General features: G+C 34.2%; 2 protein-coding genes across 2 annotated transcripts in view; one reads left to right on the top strand and one right to left on the bottom strand.

Annotated features, from left to right (window-relative positions):
- Positions 1-11,393, bottom strand: part of LOC139514131 (uncharacterized) — a 50,723-nt gene extending 39,330 nt beyond the window's left edge. The window contains exons 1-2 of the mRNA XM_071302889.1: positions 11,258-11,393; positions 8,284-8,336 (exon numbers count right to left, since the gene is read on the bottom strand). Of these exons, the coding sequence (XP_071158990.1) occupies positions 8,284-8,336; positions 11,258-11,330 (126 nt within the window). The 5' untranslated portion in view covers positions 11,331-11,393. The remainder of the gene's footprint in view (positions 1-8,283; positions 8,337-11,257) is intronic.
- A 28-nt stretch (positions 11,394-11,421) lies between these two features.
- LOC139514142 (uncharacterized) lies at positions 11,422-18,292 on the top strand. Its single transcript, XM_071302918.1, has 2 exons — positions 11,422-11,547; positions 16,831-18,292. Exon 2 carries the CDS (start codon positions 16,858-16,860, stop codon positions 17,956-17,958), a length of 1,101 nt encoding a protein of 366 aa, XP_071159019.1. The 5' UTR covers positions 11,422-11,547; positions 16,831-16,857; the 3' UTR covers positions 17,959-18,292.
- The last annotated feature ends 2,211 nt before the right edge of the window (positions 18,293-20,503 follow it).

Genomic DNA, 20,503 nt, shown 5'->3' with positions numbered 1-20,503 from the left:
ATGACAAGTCAACTGGGTTTTGAGTTGAACATTTTGATTGTGTATGTTTATAAGGGTTTGAATAGGATTTATATAGAAGAAGAGAGAATATATATGGACAAAAAGTGCACCAAAGGGCCAAAAAAGTAAATAAAGAGACACCAAGAAAACTGAGAATATAGAATAATTGGGGAAAATATGAAGACTACAGAAAAATTACTTACAACTATAAGACAATATTCAAGACCCTCGTATGTGTTCAAATACAATCTGTATACACTATAGTATATGCTATAAAGTTCCGTTCTCAATGTTATTTGCTCGAGCATGACTGTCTGATTCTATTTAATTTGTAAATTGATGTCCAGTGGCAAACATTTCTAGAGTCGTGTCATTCAGGAAGTAAATACAAGAAAAAATGAATCTGTTCATGCGCGGGTTGGTTAAAAATAGAGCTCCCTACATATATCTTGTTTAAAAAAATATTTATTTTACTCAGCTATATATATATATCTTCAAGGCACCATCTTCTTCTGTTACATGGAATTGTGATACTGTGAAATTGACTGATTAGATTTCATTTTAGATTGCCAAAGTTGAAGTAGTAGAGACCATTTCCGTGACCTGTGTTTGTTGCACTCTGTGGGTAAAATCCAGTAGTTTTTTTTAGCCTACTGAGATTTTGATAACTTATTTTCGAATGATGGAACCATATCAAAATAATAAATTGAACACGGGTTTGACAGTCAGTAAACTGTCACACAAGAAATAGATTGAATGTTGCATGTACACTAGTCCAATTTGTAATGTTGTCTTTACGTCCTTCCACATTCTTTTTTTTCAAATTCGAATATATTATGGGAGTCTGTCAATGAAGCTAGAGATACATTTAACGACCTTGACTGGCTACACAACCCTTGCACGGTAGATAAATACATCATACACAGATACACTGGCTGGTTAAAGGGACAATAAACCAGAAGTGTAAATTGCCCCAGGTATTTTAAGTATATTGTGTGTAATGTGTCAACAGCCACGTGTTAGTGAATTCACAGTCGCTTGAATTTTAGTGATATATGTATGAAAAAAAAATTAAAAAAATACTGTTATATATATTATACATATAACAGTATTTTTTAAAAAAAATTTCGTACATATATCACTAAAATTCAAGCGACTGTGGTGAATTCAAAGATAATCAAAATGATCTAATTCACGTGGTAATCTACCATGGAGCTACGCATCATCGCACATCGCAAACAACTAGCTTTGCATTGCAAGATATTTAATTATACCCCCGCTTTGAAAAAAAGGGGGGTATACTGTTTTACCTCTGTCTGTCCTTCTGTCAGTCCGTCAGTCCATCCGTCCGTCAGTCTGTCAGTCAGTCCGTCCGTCCCATGAATATTTTTCGTCACATTTTTTGTCAGGAACTACACTACCAGGATTTCTGAAATTTGGTTTCAGGCTTGATATAAGTCAGCTATACTTGGAACTTGATGCGTTTTCAGATTCATCACTCAACAACTTCCTGTTTACCGAACACTTGTTTGATTTTACACATGATAGCCAAGTTGAAAATTTTTCGTCACAATTTTCTAAGGAACTACAATACAAGGATTTCTGAAATTTGGTTTAAGGGTTAATATAAGTCAGCTGATGCGTTTTCAGATTCATCACTCAACAACTTCCTGTTTAGGGAGCTACCATTTGATTTCTATGGGGGGGGGGGGGGGGGGGGGCTAGGATGAAAAATTTTTGTCCTGCATTTTTTTTTAGCTGTGATCTCTGTCCTGCCTTTTTATTTTTCACTCTGTTCGGTCCTGCCTTTTTTTTTAGTTGATCCTGACTTTTTTTTACCTAAATTGTCGTCCTGACTTTTTTTTTTGCAAGTGTCTCATCCTGCCTTTTTTTTTTTACTCAAAACTCCTGTCCTGCCTATTTTTTTTCAAATTTCCTCCTAGCCCCCCCCCCCCCCCCCCATAAAAATCAAATGGTAGCTCCCTTACCGAACACTTGTTTGATTTTACACATAATAGCCAAGTTGAAAATTTTTCGTCACATTTTTCTCAGGAACTACAATACAAGGATTTCTGAAATTTGGTTTAAGGGTTAATATAAGTCAGCTATACCGTGGTAACCAAGGTATGTAGTTTTTAACTGTTAATATGGGAATTGGTGAAAAAGTCATAGTTCAAAGTCATAAATGAGCGTAAATAAGTGTTCCGTGAAAATTGTTTTCGAAAATCTAATTTGTTCATAATTCTTTTATGTAATAAACTTATTTAAATAAATTTGTACCTTCCCTTGTCTGATCACCAGCATGGCGAAAGGTATTACTCCCAAATGTATTGTGAGGTGACCCGTTCAGGTATTCAAGCGATTTCCTGTCGGACTTGCAAGTTCATGCATCGCTTCACTTCTAAGGGTATTGATCAGTGTATACGACCGATAACTTGAAACTTTCCATTTTGAACTATCAGGTGTATAGTATAAATCTCTGTCTTGCGTGTCCGATATACTATTCATTATTAAACGCATAAGCTTGTTTATAAATTACATTTCTGTTGTAAAGAATATTATTTATAAAAATCTAAATAATTCCAAAAAAAAAAAGATTTGATAAAATAAAAATCTGTTTTCACATTTTTTCCAAGGGTAAATTTGGGGGAATGTAAGTACTCATTCTCAAAAGTGAAGGACAGTTTGAAACGTACAAGAAATATTGATTTAACAAAAATATACGCACTTATCGACCATTCTTTTATACGCCTTGATAGAAAGTTACGGAACTATAGATAGTTGCAATTCAAAATTATATACATTTTTACATTGAACATAAGAAAGAAACATACATTTTGTTTATTTGAGTTAAAAGTTTTGTAAATAAACTAGTCCTCGTATGACAACAGTATGTTATCATGGGATGTCGATGGACGAAGAAGAAGAAGAGAACTTATTTGAATTAAATACAGGTCGATATTTAACTTGCTTTGGGTTCATCGAAGTTATGGACATAGTAAAATCACAGATTTCTATTTCAACAAGATTGTTCTCGAGCAAAGGAAGGAGTTGTCATCACAATTGTTGGCTATAATGTATAATGATGTGAACATGGTTCTGAAAGTACATTATGCAAAATTTCCTGTTCCGACATGCATGTTATATATGCCACTGGACAAACACTAATTATCCCCAAGGGATGTGAATATTTTGCTGGAAAACTATTGAGTATCAAAGTTTCAAATTAATTTCGGGATTTATTTTCTTTCTTGGTATTCAATATTCAATAACAGAAAAAAGAATAAACTGCTTGTCCGCTAAATAGGGGTATTCTTGTTATAGTTATATTAAAAAATAGGGATATATGACATTAAATTGGTTCTGTCTTTTTTTTTAAACATCGTTAAAAAGATGTGTGTCTAAGGTGAACGACACAAGAACCCTGTAATACTAGTACGAGAGCATGTGAACATTCCTTCTCAATAATATGGTTGTATTGGAAATCTTTTCATACAGATTGACAACTCATGGTCCGATATGCATGTAATATTTGCCACATGACGCCCATAGTTCTTTCTACCATCATCATCTTATTCTTTGATATTGCTGTGAACATCGATGGTTCACACCCAAACAAAATGGGAGTAATGTACCTTCTGATAGCTTCTCCGTGTTATACACTTGTGAAACTTAATATATAGACGAAAGTTCGGTATTGAAATGAATCTGCATCTCACAAACAGGATTTTTAAATAACGATTTTGAGCAATCGTTGTAGGTTCATGAATATTCATATGGTGCTTTTCTTTAGCGCCAATTGGAAAAAACGTATCTTTAAATAAAGTTTACATTATTAAACATATTCCTCAGAAATCAGTTATCATAAAACCATATGAGTCATGATAAACCTTGATAAAACACAGTTCTGTTATCATAAAACATAAAATAATGCACTATGTAAACTGGAGTAAAATTATGCGAGTTCTAAGCACTGTACATGTACTATAGTAAAGTTGTAAGCCTGTTCTGTCACAAAACTTGTAAGCGATGGTCCATGCAGTTATATTCATGTCTGGAAATGTCCTTGGCTGTTTATCCAAAAGATATAGTCTGGTTTTTTTCTGTTTCCCATCGTTTTTTGAGAAATGCATTTAAGAGTGAATCGTTAACTGGGTAAAGACCAGTGGCAAATATCTCTCTGTTCGTTCTGTCGATTTGGGAAGATATTTTCTAATTCATTTGAAAATATCTATATGTGTTTGCAATGTTCAATGCTTGGACTTTGAAAAGGCGCTTATAAAGCTAACTAAATATTATTTTGATAAAAGAGGTAATACAACAAATTTAATTTTTCAAACAAATAATTCTGTAAACATCGCGTGTGAGGGTTTACACGGAGTTAAAAGAAAAGACAACAGGGCAAATCTGATGAAAAAAAAATCCCGAAAATTCGTAGTAACAGGAAATTAAACAGTATGTACCTCAAACAAATGTACCTCATGACCTGTATTATGCTGAGGTACAATTTTTTTGGTGAAAAAAATATAGAATGATGGAAGTGTTTCGATGTGCTATTGTAAAATCCTTTGAAAAAAATGGGTAGGGTTCACCAGGACACTGCTTAGGTAGCACTTCACAGAAAATATAGTTACAATTGAGCCACAGAATGTTGAATAACCTTCCAACCCTGGCCTTCTAATACGTTAGGCCAACTGTTAGTGTCATACATGCAAAACTACAGACCTATCTACGGAGTGCTACCATACTCACATGCTCCCGATACTAGTATGTTGAAGAAGTAATGAAATTAATAGAACCAGAGCCGGATTTAGTGGGGAATGGCGTTGATGGGAGTTTTTAATAGTCTTGATTTGATTGATTGATATACATGGAAGTTTTTAACGACACTGACTCAATGACTGGCTATACAACACATAGAAGTTTTTGACGACATTGACTGCCTAAACAGTCCTTTGAGTTTCTCAGTCGGCTATAAAGGGGAATGACACGGTGTCCGCCCCCTTTTGTTGAAAAATAAATATTGATTATATAGGGAATCACTTGAGAATGACTGGAGCTGGTCCTCTCATGACATTGTCAGTTAGTCTCCCCTCTCCTTATATATAAAAAAAATCTGGATCTGCCACTGAGAACAAGTTTAATAAATTAAAAAAAAGAATGTGTCACTAGTATACACGGATGCCCAATCCGCACTATCATTTTCTGTTTAACAGACCAGGGACTACCAGGGACTTTCTTTACTTAGTATAGAAAGTCCCTGAGTGGACTGAGGAAATGAGGTAATTCTAATTTGGCATTAAATTAAGAAAGATCATATCATTGTGAACATGTGTACAAAGTTTAAAATTGATTGGATATCAACTTCATCAAACACTACCTCGACCAAAAACTTCAACCTGAAGCGGGACAGACGGACGAACGAACAAACGAACAGACAGACCAGAAACAATGCTGAGAATGGAACATCCAAAGTATATATTTTTAATCTTTATTGCAAAATTACACCCATAATGGTCAAGCAATATAAACAAACATTGTAATATAAGGTAATCTTATACACTCCCACTCCTGAAACACAAACAAAATTAAAAGTCATCTGATTGCAATCTTAATACTGATGAAGTCGCTTTATCATTGATTTATAAGATACAAGTTGTGACCTTCGAAATTATTTTATATTATTTTATTTGTATATTTTCCTATAGACTTTTAAGGTACCTCCGTTGTCCTTAAAAAAAATCCCTTCCATAATATCCAAAACTTCATCGTTGATTTGGAAAAAAAATGATTTTAGATTATCGATTATCAATTGAAATGAACCTACTAGAGCCTCAACTTTCAAGCGCACAATCATTACACATCACTTTAACCCTGAGTTGACATTCCACAATCGGTCAGTATAAACATCACCTGTGTTTATAGTTACAGGGTATTTCCCGCCGTTGGACAATCCCGTGCAGTCGACACAATTGATGTTTAACATTCTCTATTATGAGCGAGGTCAAGTTTTAGATCAAGTTAATTACATATATTTTTAACGTTAATTATTTAATTATTAAAAAAAAACGTATCATCATTTCTTTTCTTTTCTTTTTTTTTGCTAGTATAGTAAATAAATCTCAATCCCGGGATGTAGATACACTTAACATTAGACCTGGAAGTGCCTTCTTATAAATGGAGAAACTGTCTTTCACATTAAAATTTAAAAGAATATTATCGCTCAGGCATATTTTAAATTTTGTAATAAGGGAGCTACCATTTGATTTTTATGGGGGGGGGGGGGGGGGCTAGGATGAAAAATGTTGTCCTGCATTTTTTTTTAGCTGTAATCTCTGTCCTGCCTTTTTATTTTTCACTCTGTTCGGTCCTGCCTTTTTTTTTTTTTAGTTTATCCTGACTTTTTTTTACCTAAATTGTCGTCCTGACTTTTTTTTTTGCAAGTGTCTCATCCTGCCTTTTTTTTTACTCAAAACTCCTGTCCTGCCTATTTTTTTCAAATTTCATCCTAGCCCCCCCATAAAAATCAAATGGTAGCTCCCTAAGATGATTGATTGTTGGTTGTTTAACTTCCAGTGGCAAATATTCCATAAATGTCAGGACGAACTTAGTTTTAAGATCGAACTCTCAAAATATAATTGAAAAACAGTAATGATGACAGAAGAACTTTCGGTGTTGTTCGGTGTGAGCCAAGGCTCCGTGTTGAAGGCCGTACTTTAACCTATAATGGTTTACTTTTTTAAATTGTTATTTGGATGGAGAGTTGTCTCATTGGCACTCACACCACATCTGCCTTTATCTATTTGATACGTGTGAAATAACCATCCAATCTTTTAAAATATAACTTATTTATATTTAAAAAAGTAACAGATTAGTTTACAAGACGTGCATTGACGTACTTTCATATCTTTAAAATGGAACTTCTTTGTCTAAAAGACAACCCACGAGTTGTCGAAATCCAGTTGCATGCATACTATATACATACATATGCATATTATGCATCGACGATCGCTGTATTACGTAACATACTGCTATACCAATTAACCCCTGATATCAACTAAGGTTAGAACTTCCTCCAAGCCGTTCATTTTATTTTTGTTTCAATAAACGGTTCTTGAATCAATTATAATTTCTGAAGTATTTACGACGAAAGCATTATTCTCAAATCGTCTTACACAATGATAAAATTGTATTTATACCACAATTGAAAAGTAATTTAATAAAACAAATGACAGATGAACTGATTAATTATAAAGATGAATGTATGTCCATATGCTCATATATATACACATTCGGACTAAAATTCGCAACTTGTTATTATCTCATCGTAGCATATTGTTAATTTTGCTAATATATGCCTTCAACCCCAAGAGGTATAAATGTGCATTTCATTCTGAACGATTAATGGATCAGCAGGTGATCAAGACCGTTTTAAAAATTCCTATTTGCCAATGAAGGTTAAATGATCTGCGGCCTCAGAAATACACATGTATTTTTCCACCATAAAAGCAGAGACATGTATACATATATGTCTCTGATAAAAGTAAACCTTTCACCCCGAGAAATATATAATCTGTTTCTCTCTAAATTTACAGAAACATTATGTGATAAATTTTTGAAAATTCCTTATATCTCAATCGATTAATGATACTAGTAGTTCTGTAAACTTCTACATATATCACAATCTGTACCTCAATACAACCGTCCCTCACACTTAACGGATTATACAACGATCAATTAATGATTGAACGTCGCTCACGCATAACGGATTATACAACCGACCTTTTAATAACCGTCGCTCACGCATCACTGGTTCTATCAATGACTCAATACACACCCGTTTTATCGGACAAACGGATAATTCCCTGAGACACGGAAAATCTCCGGAGAACCGCAAAATATTCTGTAAAACGGAAAATTTACGATGAACCTCTATTAATTATCCGTTCCGCGCAGATTGTCCAAAAACACCGATTTTTTTACAAAAATCACGGTGATTTTCCAAATAGGTCTGCCAGTGAAGTCAATACATGGATGCCCAATCCACACTATCATTTTCTATGTTCAGTGGACAGTAAAATTGGAATATTGCTGATATAAATATCTGACAAGAAATGTACAAGAGAGATTGCTTACAATTCAATTCTTCTTACATATTCAATTTCCAAAGGGGAATAACTTTTTAAAAAATAATTGATTATCGAACTTTCTTTTAAATACTTCCTTCAAACTAAATCACCTATATTTTTGTAAAAGTAAAACCTATTGAATATTATTACCAACCTTGTCTGGGTGATGCTGTAAAGCTAGTTTTTTGTATTTCTTCTTTATATCCTCTAAAAAATAATAAAAAAACTTTTAAGGCAAAAATGTCTATATTCTACTTATCACTATTTTATGTATTCCCAAAAGTCAACCTTGTGATCAAGGATCCGGAAATTTTTTCACCTAATTTCGGTCATTTTCATATTTATACTTAAAAGTTGGTGCCCCTTTTCAAAATAAGTTTGTCAAAATCTCATTACTGCACGAGTATGCTCATACTCGTAGCATCAACTAACTTGTTTCACTGTTGCATAGCATTTACTTCATGATTTATCCTACTATTTTCTTAAAATCGATCAAGAGCAATTAAGGGAAGGCAACAGTTTAAAAATAAAATGATTTTAATGACTCAAAACGATAATTTTCTCAGTCATCGCTTACTCTTCTTTCGATTCTGAAGTTGAAATTCAAACTGGATGTAACTTGACAATACTAAAACGAACAATTCTGGACTCATTTCCAGGATCAGTTTTGTTTATTAAATTCACAGGAAATCATCGGCTTTTTAATATTTTACCTTTAATAGTGTAAGAATATTAATGATAATAGTTGCACTTGCTTTATTTAGCATGAAATCATTTCAAATTTACGATTTAGTGTCTAATATGCGGAAGAGAATTTCACGCATGTGTATTACATAGTATAAACAAAGCACGTTTGTTAGTAGTGAAAAAATACTTTTTTCTACGATAATTAAACCAAGTTTTAATTTAATTTTAAATCCACAATTGACAATTGTTTTAGCTGAAAAGTAATTGAATAATGAAGACAGTTGTTGTGGATTTTTTTATAATATTAGATCTGAGCTTGTGATTTTAAAATAGCCAGGTGTGAATTAAAAACACAGGTAAAGAAATTAAGGATCAATAGCCAAGAACTCCCTGAGGCATTAATATAGTTATTAGAAGGGCCCTCAGGATTATAACACTATACTGGAGTGGCAGACAGTTTTATTACAGGAAAGGGATAACAAAACAATATAAACAAGTTCAAAATGGCAATTTAGAAACTTGATTTCAATGAAATAATCGAAATGTATTCTGTTAAAAATTAAATTTGACCTAAATCCCAATTACTAATTTAGGACAAAGCTTTCAGTTTAGGACAAGACTGACAAATATGACCATTTCCGGACCCTTGTTCTGGATACTATCTAATGATCATAAACAAGCTTCTTTCCAAGTTTGGTAGAAATCCAGGATTGTTTAAGAAAGTTTTTAAAATTTCGAAAACTTTAACCAGAGTGAATATTTGTGGACAGCGCGGACAATGGAAATTTTGGATCTTCAACAAAAGTTGAAGGGTCGAAAAAAATCAGGTGCAGAGCCAGGATTTTGAAAAGGGGGACCTGGCAAGTGTTAGTACATGTAGTAATGGTATTTTTACAAAATATATGAGGGTAGTAATATGGAGGTACCTTCAAGATGAATCCATGACAAATCGCCCCACTGTTACATCGCCCCACTTTTTCACCAACTCACCCCACTTTCTGAAAAATCGCCCCCCTTTTGTTTACCAACTCACCCCACTTATAAATAAGGGTAAGATCCCATTGAAAATAGGTTTGAAAACTTACTCCATTTATGAAAAGGGTAAAAATCCCTCTGAATTCAATTAAGGTCTGCCAACTCGCTACACTGGTGAAAAATAGATAAATCCTGATGAATTTAGTAATGCAAACTCGCCCAACTTGGTGCAAAAGATGCAATCCCGTTGTTTATCTATGTTCCTGTCCCACTCATAAATAAAATCAAAATGAGTGACGCGAGAGGCTTGGAAATCTGGCCACCCACATTATAAGTTATATGGTTCGCTGCTGACCCCATACCGATCCATAGAGGGTTAGTAAAATACATAGGGGGTGAGGCCGGAGACCGAGTCCCCTATGAATTTTATTCACCCTCTATGGATCCGTAGGGGGTCAGTAGTTAACCATATAACGAATTTATCGGACGCTGGACTTTTTCTGTGGCGTTTTGTTGAAAAATAAACAATGCAAGTTGGTAGGAGAAAAATTAACGGAAGTTATCCATTTTCACAAATGTGGCAATTTTTTTAAAGTGTGGCGAGTAGGTAAATCATTTGGAGCGAGATTTTTTAAAAGTGGGGCGAGTTGGTGAAAAAGTGGGGTGATTTGGTGTGGGGCAATTTGCCCGTGGGGGATTTGTCCTGCTCATGACGAATAATGGTAAAAATTCTTGCCAAATGACATTTACGATAATTTTTGATGCATGACCATAAAAAGTACTCTTTCTTTTAGACGATAAAAAAATGACTGATTTTGACAATTCACGTTAATTTTTTTTCTCAAAATAAGGGTAGCGATAATTATTTCAGACCTTTGACGAATCAGGATAAGGATATTATGACGAATCAAGTAAAATTTTAACCAATTTGACACTAACAGTAGCCGAAATTGACCGTTCGACACCTGACGGTAAAGGGCATTACTACCCTCTCATATAGACTATACACCTTATTGCTAATCCCGGCTGACCCAGCCGCTTGAACTTTTGACGCACACAACAATCACTTTTCCATTGTGGCGTCAGATATTTTGCTTTAAGACGTCAAAATTTAACGGGAACCTGTGTGATTTCCAGTAATGGCGGACAAATAGCGATAAGGTGTATAGCAATCACTAGATTAACCAAATGTGAAATGAATAATGGCAAATATCTACAAATATGGGTAAGGGGACAGCAGACCACTTTTTAATTTGCACCTCCCTGAAGATGAAGTTTCAATGCATGAATAGTAAGTGTTTCAAAAGATATGAATTCAGAAAATTTACAAAGGAGGAAACAGCAGTCGGTCTTAGGTTAGATTTTACATGTGCAGCATTTTCATGCGTCATGAAAAGTGAAAATTCTAAATTAAATAGTATATCAAGCTTTGACAAGTTTTATTTTCTTCGTTGCACTTGTTTTACCGTTGGTAGCATCGTTTTGCAATCCTAAAACAGAAAGATATTTTTTTCGACCCTCTGCAAGATTTAGCGCCATTCTTCATATTTTTTAGTAGGAAACTGGTTCTCTGTTTGACTTTTTCACCGGTTGGACTGGCTCTTAATCTAAAGAGGACTGATTCCTTGTCAAAGAGTCTAGGTAGGAAACAGAAGATTGTTGTTACGAAACCAAAGACGAAATTCGCTTTCATGATTACCATGATTAGGGGCACTAAAATTAATTTAATTTACAGTGCACCTACTGATAAGACGAGGTGGGTATACTTATACTTTGTTATTGAACACCTAAAATAGAGACTGTATAGACCAATACACCTTATCGCTAATCCCGGCTGACCCGTCCGCTTGAACTTTTGACGTCAACAACAATCACTTTTCCATTGTTGCGTCAGATGTTTTGTTTTGTGACGTCAAAATTTTACAGGAACCTGTGTGATTTCCAGCAATGGCGGACAAATAGCGATAAGGTGTATAAGGCAATATAATATTTATTTTTACTGACATGTTAAAAGTTTAGGGTTTTATTAGACCATATAATACACCTTATCGCTATTTGTCCGCCATAACTGGATATCACACAGGTTCCCGTAAAATTTTGACGTCAATACAAAATATCTGACGACACAATGGAAAAGTGATTGTTGTATGCGTCAAAAGTTCAAGCGGCCGGGTCAGCCGGGATTAGCGATAAGGTGTATTATGACGTCTTGAAAGGCTATTATACTTTTTTGCTTTGACACCATACAGTTGTGTCAAAGCAAAAATGTATAATTAAGAAATAATTCATGGGGGCTTGAATATATCGTGATTTTACCCTTTATGACAAATATTTTACCCCTGAGCGATAGCGAGGGGTAAAATATCGGCATAAAGGGACAACCCGTGGTAAAATCTAGATATATTCAAGCCCTCATGAATTATTTCGATTCTGATAGGACACATACGGCAATTCTTTTGGATCGAAGCGCTCTAGGTGTAGGCAAATATTTGCCGTTCCCATAAATAAACGTACTAATAAACTAGCGTAAAAGAACGGAGCAAACTGCATTAGTGACATGCTTAAACTATTTAAAATAATGTATTTAAACAGTTTTGGATGAATTTGAATGATAATTTATTTATATGTCTTATATGATGTACAATAAAGGGCTTTTGCCACATTTTAGCATCATTTGTGTATGTTTCCTTGTGATGATTTTCGGATTCACAAGCGTGTATTTTCCCGTAAAATGCTTACATTCTAACGTCATTGTTCTATGACGTCGGGTATCTCATTCATAAAAAAGCATATGACGTGGGAGTACAATCGGAACAGCACTGGCAATATATTCATATTTTACCACGGGTGTGTACTCAAAGCGTTTGAAGGACGTCATGTTAGAATAGCCTTTTTGTTAGGGAGCTACCATTTGATTTTTATGGGGGGGCTAGGATGAAAAATTTTGTCCTGCATTTTTTTTTAGTTGTAATCTCTGTCCTGCCTTTTTATTTTTCACTCTATTCGGTCCTGCCTTTTTTTTTATTAGTTTATCCTGACTTTTTTTACCTAAATTGTCATCCTGCCTTTTTTTTTTGCAAAGTGTCTCATCCTGCCCTTTTTTTTAACTCAAAACTCCTGTCCTGCCTATTTTTTTCAAATTTCATCCTAGCCCCCCCATAAAAATCAAATGGTAGCTCCCTTATGCGTTTACTTTTCTACATTGGCTAGAGGTTATAGGGGGAGGGTTGAGATCTCATAAACATGTTTAACCCCGCCGCAGTTTTGCGCCTGTCCCAAGTCAGGAGCCTCTGGCCTTTGTTAGTCTTGTATGATTTTAAATTTTAGTTTCATGTGTATAATTCAGAGTTTAGTATGACGTCCATTATCACTGTACTAGTATACATATTTTTTAAGGGGCCAGCTGAAGGACGCCTACGGGTGCGGGAGTTTCTCCCTACATTGAAGACCTGTTGGTGGCCTTCGGCTGTTGTCTGCTCTATGGTCGGGTTGTTGTCGCTTTGACACATTCCCCATTTCCTTTCTCAATTTTATTTCAATTTATCATAATTATTTGGACTAAGGTTTTATAGAAAATTTCCTTGCCAAAATGAGTATCAAACCTTTATAGAACATGTAACACGTTCACATCATATATTTTTCAAACCGTTGAATAACTAGATTTATGTCTAACCTCAAAAAGAATATTTATATAGATTAGATCGTTTGTTTTTCCCTTTTTTATACGACCGCAAATTTTGAAAAAATTTTCGTCGTATATTGCTATCACGTTGGCGTCGGCGTCGTCGTCGTCGTCGTCGTCGTCCGGCGTCCGAATACTTTTAGTTTTCGCACTCTAACTTTAGTAAAAGTGAATAGAAATCTATGAAATTTTAACACAAGGTTTATGACCATAAAAGGAAGGTTGGTATTGATTTTGGGAGTTTTGGTCCCAACATTTTAGGAATAAGGGGCCAAAAAGGGCCCAAATAAGCATTTTCTTGGTTTTCGCACCATAACTTTAGTTTAAGTTAATAGAAATCTATGAAATTTTGACACAAGGTTTATGACCACAAAAGAAAGATTGGGATTTATTTTGGGAGTTTTGGTTTCAATAGTTTAGGAATAAGGGGCCAATAAAGGGCCCAAATAAGCATTTTTCTTGGTTTTTGCACAATAACCTTAGGTTAAGTAAATAGAAATCTATGAAATTTAAACACAATGTTTATGACCACAAAAGGAAGGTTGGTATTGATTTTGGGAGTTTAAGACCCAACAGTTTAGGAATTAGGGGCCAAAAAGGGACCCAAATAAGCATTTTTCTTGGTTTTCGCACTATAATGTTAGTATAAGTAAATACAAATCTATGAAATTTAAACACAAGGCTTATGACCATAAAAGGAAGGTTGGTATTGATTTTGGGAGTTTTGGTCCCAACAGTTTAGGAAAAAGGGGCCCAAAGGGTCCAAAATTAAACTTTGTTTGATTTCATCAAAATTGAATAATTGGGGTTCTTTGATATGCCGAATCTAACTGTATATGTAGATTCTCAACTTTTGGTCCCGTTTTCAAATTGGTCTACATTAAGGTCCAAAGGGTCCAAAATTAAACTTAGTTTGATTTTGACAAAAAATGAATCGGTTGGGTTCTTTGATATGTTGAATCTAAAAATGTACTTAGATTCTTGATTATTGAAGTTTTTTGGTCCAGTTTTCAAATTGGTCTACATTAAGGTCCAAAGGGTCCAAAATTAAACTTTGTTTGATTTCATCAAAAATTGAATCCTTGGGGTTCTTTGATATGCCAAATCTAACTGTGTATGTAGATTCTTCATTTTTGGTCCTGTTTTCAAATTTCAAATTCTACATTAAATTCCAAAGGGTCCAAAATTAAACTAAGTTTGATTTTAACAAAAATTGAATTCTTGGGCCTCTTTGATATGCTGAATCTAAACATGTACTTAGATTTTTGATTATGGGCCCAGTTTTCAAGTTGGTCCAAATCAGGATCTAAAATTATTATATTAAGTATTGTGCAATAGCAAGTCTTTTCAATTGCACAGTATTGTGCAATGGCAAGAAATATCTAATTGCACAATATTGTGAAATAGCAAATTTTTTTTTAATTAGAGTTATCTTTCTTTGTCCAGAATAGTAAGCAAGAAATATCCTATTGCACAATATTGTGCAATAGCAAGAATTTTTTTTAATTGGAGTTATCTTTCTTTGTCCAGAATCAACTTAAATCTTTGTTATATACAATATACAATGTATATACACTTTTTACTACCAACTGATAAATTTAAATAATCTTTACCATTCAGTGATAACAAGCAGTTTTTTTACATCTTAATATTTTATGATGTATTTAAATGAGTAGTTATTGTTGCAAACTCCATTAGAAATTTGAATTGATATCAGTTTTGAAAAAGGGAAACGGGGATGTGAAAAAAAGGGGGGGGGGGGTTAAATTTTTCTCATTTCAGATTTCATAAATAAAAAGAAAATTTCTTCAAACATTTTTTTGAGAGGATTAATATTCAACAGCATAGTGATTTGCTCAAAGGCAAAAAAAACCTTTTAAGTTCATTAGACCACATTCATTCTGTGTCAGAAACCTATGCTGTGTCAACTATTTAATTTTAGATTTAAAAAGTTTGAAGAAGAAATCTTTAATTGATTTGTAAAATCTTGGCATTTGTTTTGTGTAAAAAAAAACATGTAATGTCAAAAATTTGATCACAATCCAAATTCAGAGCTGTATCATGCTTGAATGTTTTGTCCATACTTGCCCCAACTGTTCAGGGTTCGACCTCTGCGGTCGTATAAAGCTGCGCCCTGCGGAGCACCTGGTTATGGTTGAACACAAGTAATTTTGGGGCCCTCTTTATAGCTTGCTGTGTGGTGTGAGCCAAGGCTCCATGTTGAAGATGGTTCTTTGGCCTATAATGGTTTACTTTTACTAATTGTGACTTGGATGAGAAGTTGTCTCATTGGCACTCATTCCACATCTTCTTACATCTATAAACACCATCCAATAATCATTGAGGTGACCCCCTGGAGTCCACCAACGGTAACCAGAATAAATCATAGATATAAATAGATAATAAACTTGTGCACTAGAATTTTTCTAGGTCTGTTTGAGTTCAGAAATAATTCTTTCACTCCATTTCTCTGAAAATTAGTTGGTTTACAGTATTTGTCTACGTTACACCAAATAAAGTGCCAGCCAAAATAAGTTAATTCAAAGTACATACATGTAGACTGACTATATTCCATATTTTCTTTTGGCAATTGTGTTGTTTATGTGTCTTCGCCTTACATGTATGATTTTCCCTCTTTTTTGACAAATTACATTTTAACATTTTAGGTTTTGATACAAAAAAAAGGTAAAATCACAAAAATACTGAACTCCGAGGAAAATTCAATCGGAAAGTCCCTAGTAACATGGCAAAATCAAATGATAAAACACATCAAAAACGAATAGACAACAACTGTCATATTCCTGACTTGGTACAGGCATTTTCAAATGTAGAAAATAGTGGATTGAACCTTGTTTTATAGTGCTAAACCTCTCACTTGTACGACAGTCTCATCAAATTCCGTTATATTTACAACGATGCGTGAACAAAACAGACATAATAAATAAAATAGTCAAAATATTGGTACAGCAGTCATCACTGTGTTACAATTTAAAAAAAAAAAGCACAAAAGCATCTATCAAACATCGCTTCACGTGTCCAACGTCAGAAAATCTAACGTCACATATGAAGAAATTTTGTCGTTCAATGTTTATACAAAACAATTTTATAATTTCACATGGAGAATGTTGGCATTTTGGGTTAAAAAATCAAAAGTATGTTTGAATTAATTTCAGAAAGTCACTTGTATGTTATACAAATTCAACATATTAACAAAAAATGTGAGCTTGTTTCTAAAGCACCACAATGGCAATTAGGGTTTCTACTATAATTACTAAAAATAAATCTTTTTTTTTTCTTCAGGTTTGTAACTTGAATAATCAAATATCTAGCCTCATAAATTGTTTTCCTCCTTTTCAGCTTGTTATACAGTTACTGAATTAATAAATGCTTGTAAACCAGATGGATACTCACTGTGAAGAAATGTCAGGATATTATTTAAAGAAACTTGCCAAGGGAGATAATCAGATGGATACTCACAGTGAAGAAACGTCAGGATATTATTTAAAGAAACTTGCCAAGGGAGATAATCAGATGGATACTCACAGTGAAGAAACGTCAAGATATTATTTAAAGAAACTTGCCAAGGGAGATAACAAGATCACTCTAACAAATTGTTATTCTGAAGCTATTCCAGACAAACTTGACCTTGAGCGATTTGAAAGAGGTCAACAGTTTTTCAGGCGAAACATTTCAGCATGCCTTTTTACAATGATGTGTTCACTGGTATGTGGTTTGTGTGTCACTAACTTATTAGAGCCGTTGGTCTTTACTGGAAAATCAGATACACCTCGGAAATCTTTAATTAGATATCTTAAAACAATGGCTCATGTCGTACAATGGCATTGTGGGAATGTTTGGGACATAAATTCAAAAGCAAGAAAATCCCTGCAGATAGTTTGTGGATTACATGACAGAACAAGGGTTGATATGATGAAGAAGACAGAGAAATTGTATGTTTCCCAGTACGACATGTCACTAGTCCAGGCGGGATTTATGGGCGCTATAATCATGTACCCTAAACAGTTTGGTATAAAAGCTAGTCAAGATGATCTAAAAGATTACGTTTATTTTTGGAGGTGGATAGGATATTTGTTAGGGATGGAAGACAGTAATAATATCTGTGTAAACTCTTTAGAAGAAGCCATTGCTATTTGTCATGAAATAGAGAATGACATTGTCTATCCAGCTTTACACAAACCTCCGCCACATTTTCATCACATGGCCAAAGCTTTTACAGATGGATCAAATATCTTCCGTAATTTCAAATTTTTTACACCTGAATCAGTTATTTCATTTTCGTTGGATTTGGCAAAGAAGGAAAGACTCCCGCATTCATTTGTTGACAAAATCAGAATCATTTTCTTGAAGGTGTTTGTAAATCTTATTTATTATTCCAGTTTATTTAGAAATTTTATGAACAGAAATGTAGAAGACTTATGTCTTGCTTTACAAGATAAAAGGTTTGATGCTGGTGATGGAAAATAATTTTATGTTTTATTCTTATAATTTATAATATTCGTAATTATTTTCCAAAAGTTGTTGTGATAGAGTTATTTTTTTGTTCAAATTTGCACAGAAATGGAATAAGATGCCTTTGTGTCAAATTGAGAATATTTGATAAAAGTCGACATAGTCATAATAGTCAATGATACAGGAGTTGTATTTTTTATCTTTAAATAGTTTTTTAAAAGTATTTATGTGTTTTTTGAAGTTTTGGATAATTTACTGTTATTCTCTATTTACATGATTGATTTAAGATATTTGTTTTATTAAGATTATTTTTATAACATTGTTGAAATAAAATTGAATTTACCACCTTTGCAATATGTATATGATGAAAATGTACTGTTCTACAAACAACATAAGATAGCATACCAGTATCATAAAAACAAACTAAAAATCTGACACCATCAGAGTACAAACAAAAAAGAAGATGTGGTATAATTGCCAATGAGACAACTCTCCATGAGAGACAAATGACTCAGAAATTAACAACCATAGGTCACAGTACAGCCTGAGTCTGCTGCCTTCAATAATGAGTATAGCTCATACCTCAGAGTCAGCCTGTAAAAATAACTTTTAATTGTCAGTATGATGGTCTGTATACACAAATTATGTGAGATAAATATTAAAATTTAGTCTATATTAGTAATATGATCAAATGATGATACTTTATGTTCAAAATGATATATATATTGATGATGTATATATAAAAGTTATTTTGTTTGAACTATTGGGTACTTCTGTGTATTGATATGTAAAACGGAGCATAGTAGCTTCCAGTGCTTGAGTATGATCACTGGTTAGTATAAACCAGTGTGCTCTTTGTAATTGTGGTGTTGTATGTCTTTGTGATTCTGCAAAAAATTGTGGTGTTGTAAGTCATAGGGGTGCTGTAAGTAATTGTGGTGTTGTATGTCACAGGGGTGCTGTAAGTTATTGTGGTGTTGTATGTCATAGGGGTGCTGTAAGTAATTGTGGTGTTGTATGTCATATGGATGCTGTAAGTAATTGTGGTGTTGTATGTCAAAGGGGTGTTGTAAGTTATTGTGGTGTTGTATGTCATAGGGGTGCTGTAAGTAATTGTGGTGTTGTATGTCATAAGGGTGCTGTAAGTAATTGTGGTGTTGTATGTCATAAGGGTGCTGTAAGTAATTGTGGTGTTGTATGTCATAGGGGTGCTGTAAGTAATTGTGGTGTTGTATGTCTTTGTGGTGCTGTAAGTAATTGTGGTGTTGTATGTCAAAGGGGTGTTGTAAGTAATTGTGGTGTTGTATGTCAAAGGGGTGTTGTAAGTAATTGTGGTGTTGTATGTCATAAGGGTGCTGTAAGTAATTGTGGTGTTGTATGTCATATGGGTGTTGTAAGTAATTGTGGTGTTGTATGTCATAAGGGTGCTGTAAGTAATTGTGGTGTTGTATGTCATAAGGGTGCTGTAAGTAATTGTGGTGTTGTATGTCATAAGGGTGTTGTAAGTAATTGTGGTGTTGTATGTCATAATGGTGCTGTAAGTAATTGTGGTGTTGTATGTCATAGGGGTGCTGTAAGTAATTGTGGTGTTGTATGTCATAGGGATGCTGTAAGTAATTGTGGTGTTGTATGGCACAAGGGGTTGTTAGTAATTGTGGTGTTGTATGTCATAGGGGTGCTGTAAGTAATTGTGGTGTTGTATGTCATAGGGATGCTGTAAGTAATTGTGGTGTTGTATGTCATATGGATGCTGTAAGTAATTGTGGTGTTGTATGTCATAAGGGTGCTGTAAGTAATTGTGGTGTTGTATGTCATAGGGGTGCTGTAAGTAATTGTGGTGTTGTATGTCATATGGATGCTGTAAGTAATTGTGGTGTTGTATGTCATAGGGGTGCTGTAAGTAATTGTGGTGTTGTATGTCATAGGGGTGCTGTAAGTAATTGTGGTGTTGTATGTCATATGGATGCTGTAAGTAATTGTGGTGTTGTATGTCATAAGGGTGCTGTAAGTAATTGTGGTGTTGTATGTCATAGGGGTGCTGTAAGTAATTGTGGTGTTGTATGTCATAGGGATGCTGTAAGTAATTGTGGTGTTGTATGTCATATGGATGCTGTAAGTAATTGTGGTGTTGTATGTCATAAGGGTGCTGTAAGTAATTGTGGTGTTGTATGTCATAGGGGTGCTGTAAGTAATTGTGGTGTTGTATGTCATATGGATGCTGTAAGTAATTGTGGTGTTGTATGTCATAAGGGTGCTGTAAGTAATTGTGGTGTTGTATGTCATAGGGATGCTGTAAGTAATTGTGGTGTTGTATGTCATAGGGGTGCTGTAAGTAATTGTGGTGTTGTATGTCATAAGGGTGCTGTAAGTAATTGTGGTGTTGTATGTCATAGGGGTGCTGTAAGTAATTGTGGTGTTGTATGTCATAGGGGTGCTGTAAGTAATTGTGGTGTTGTATGTCATAAGGGTGCTGTAAGTAATTGTGGTGTTGTATGTCATAGGGATGCTGTAAGTAATTGTGGTGTTGTATGTCATAGGGGTGCTGTAAGTAATTGTGGTG

This window comes from Mytilus edulis, chromosome 3 (assembly GCF_963676685.1).
Source record: "Mytilus edulis chromosome 3, xbMytEdul2.2, whole genome shotgun sequence".
Lineage (NCBI taxonomy): Eukaryota > Metazoa > Mollusca > Bivalvia > Mytilida > Mytilidae > Mytilus > Mytilus edulis.
This window is presented reverse-complemented; position numbering and strand designations above follow the sequence as displayed.

Excerpts from the sequence above, each read along its gene's own strand:
- LOC139514142 (XM_071302918.1), top strand. The coding sequence starts at position 16,858 with ATGCTTGTAAACCAGATGGATACTCACTGTGAAGAAATGTCAGGATAT.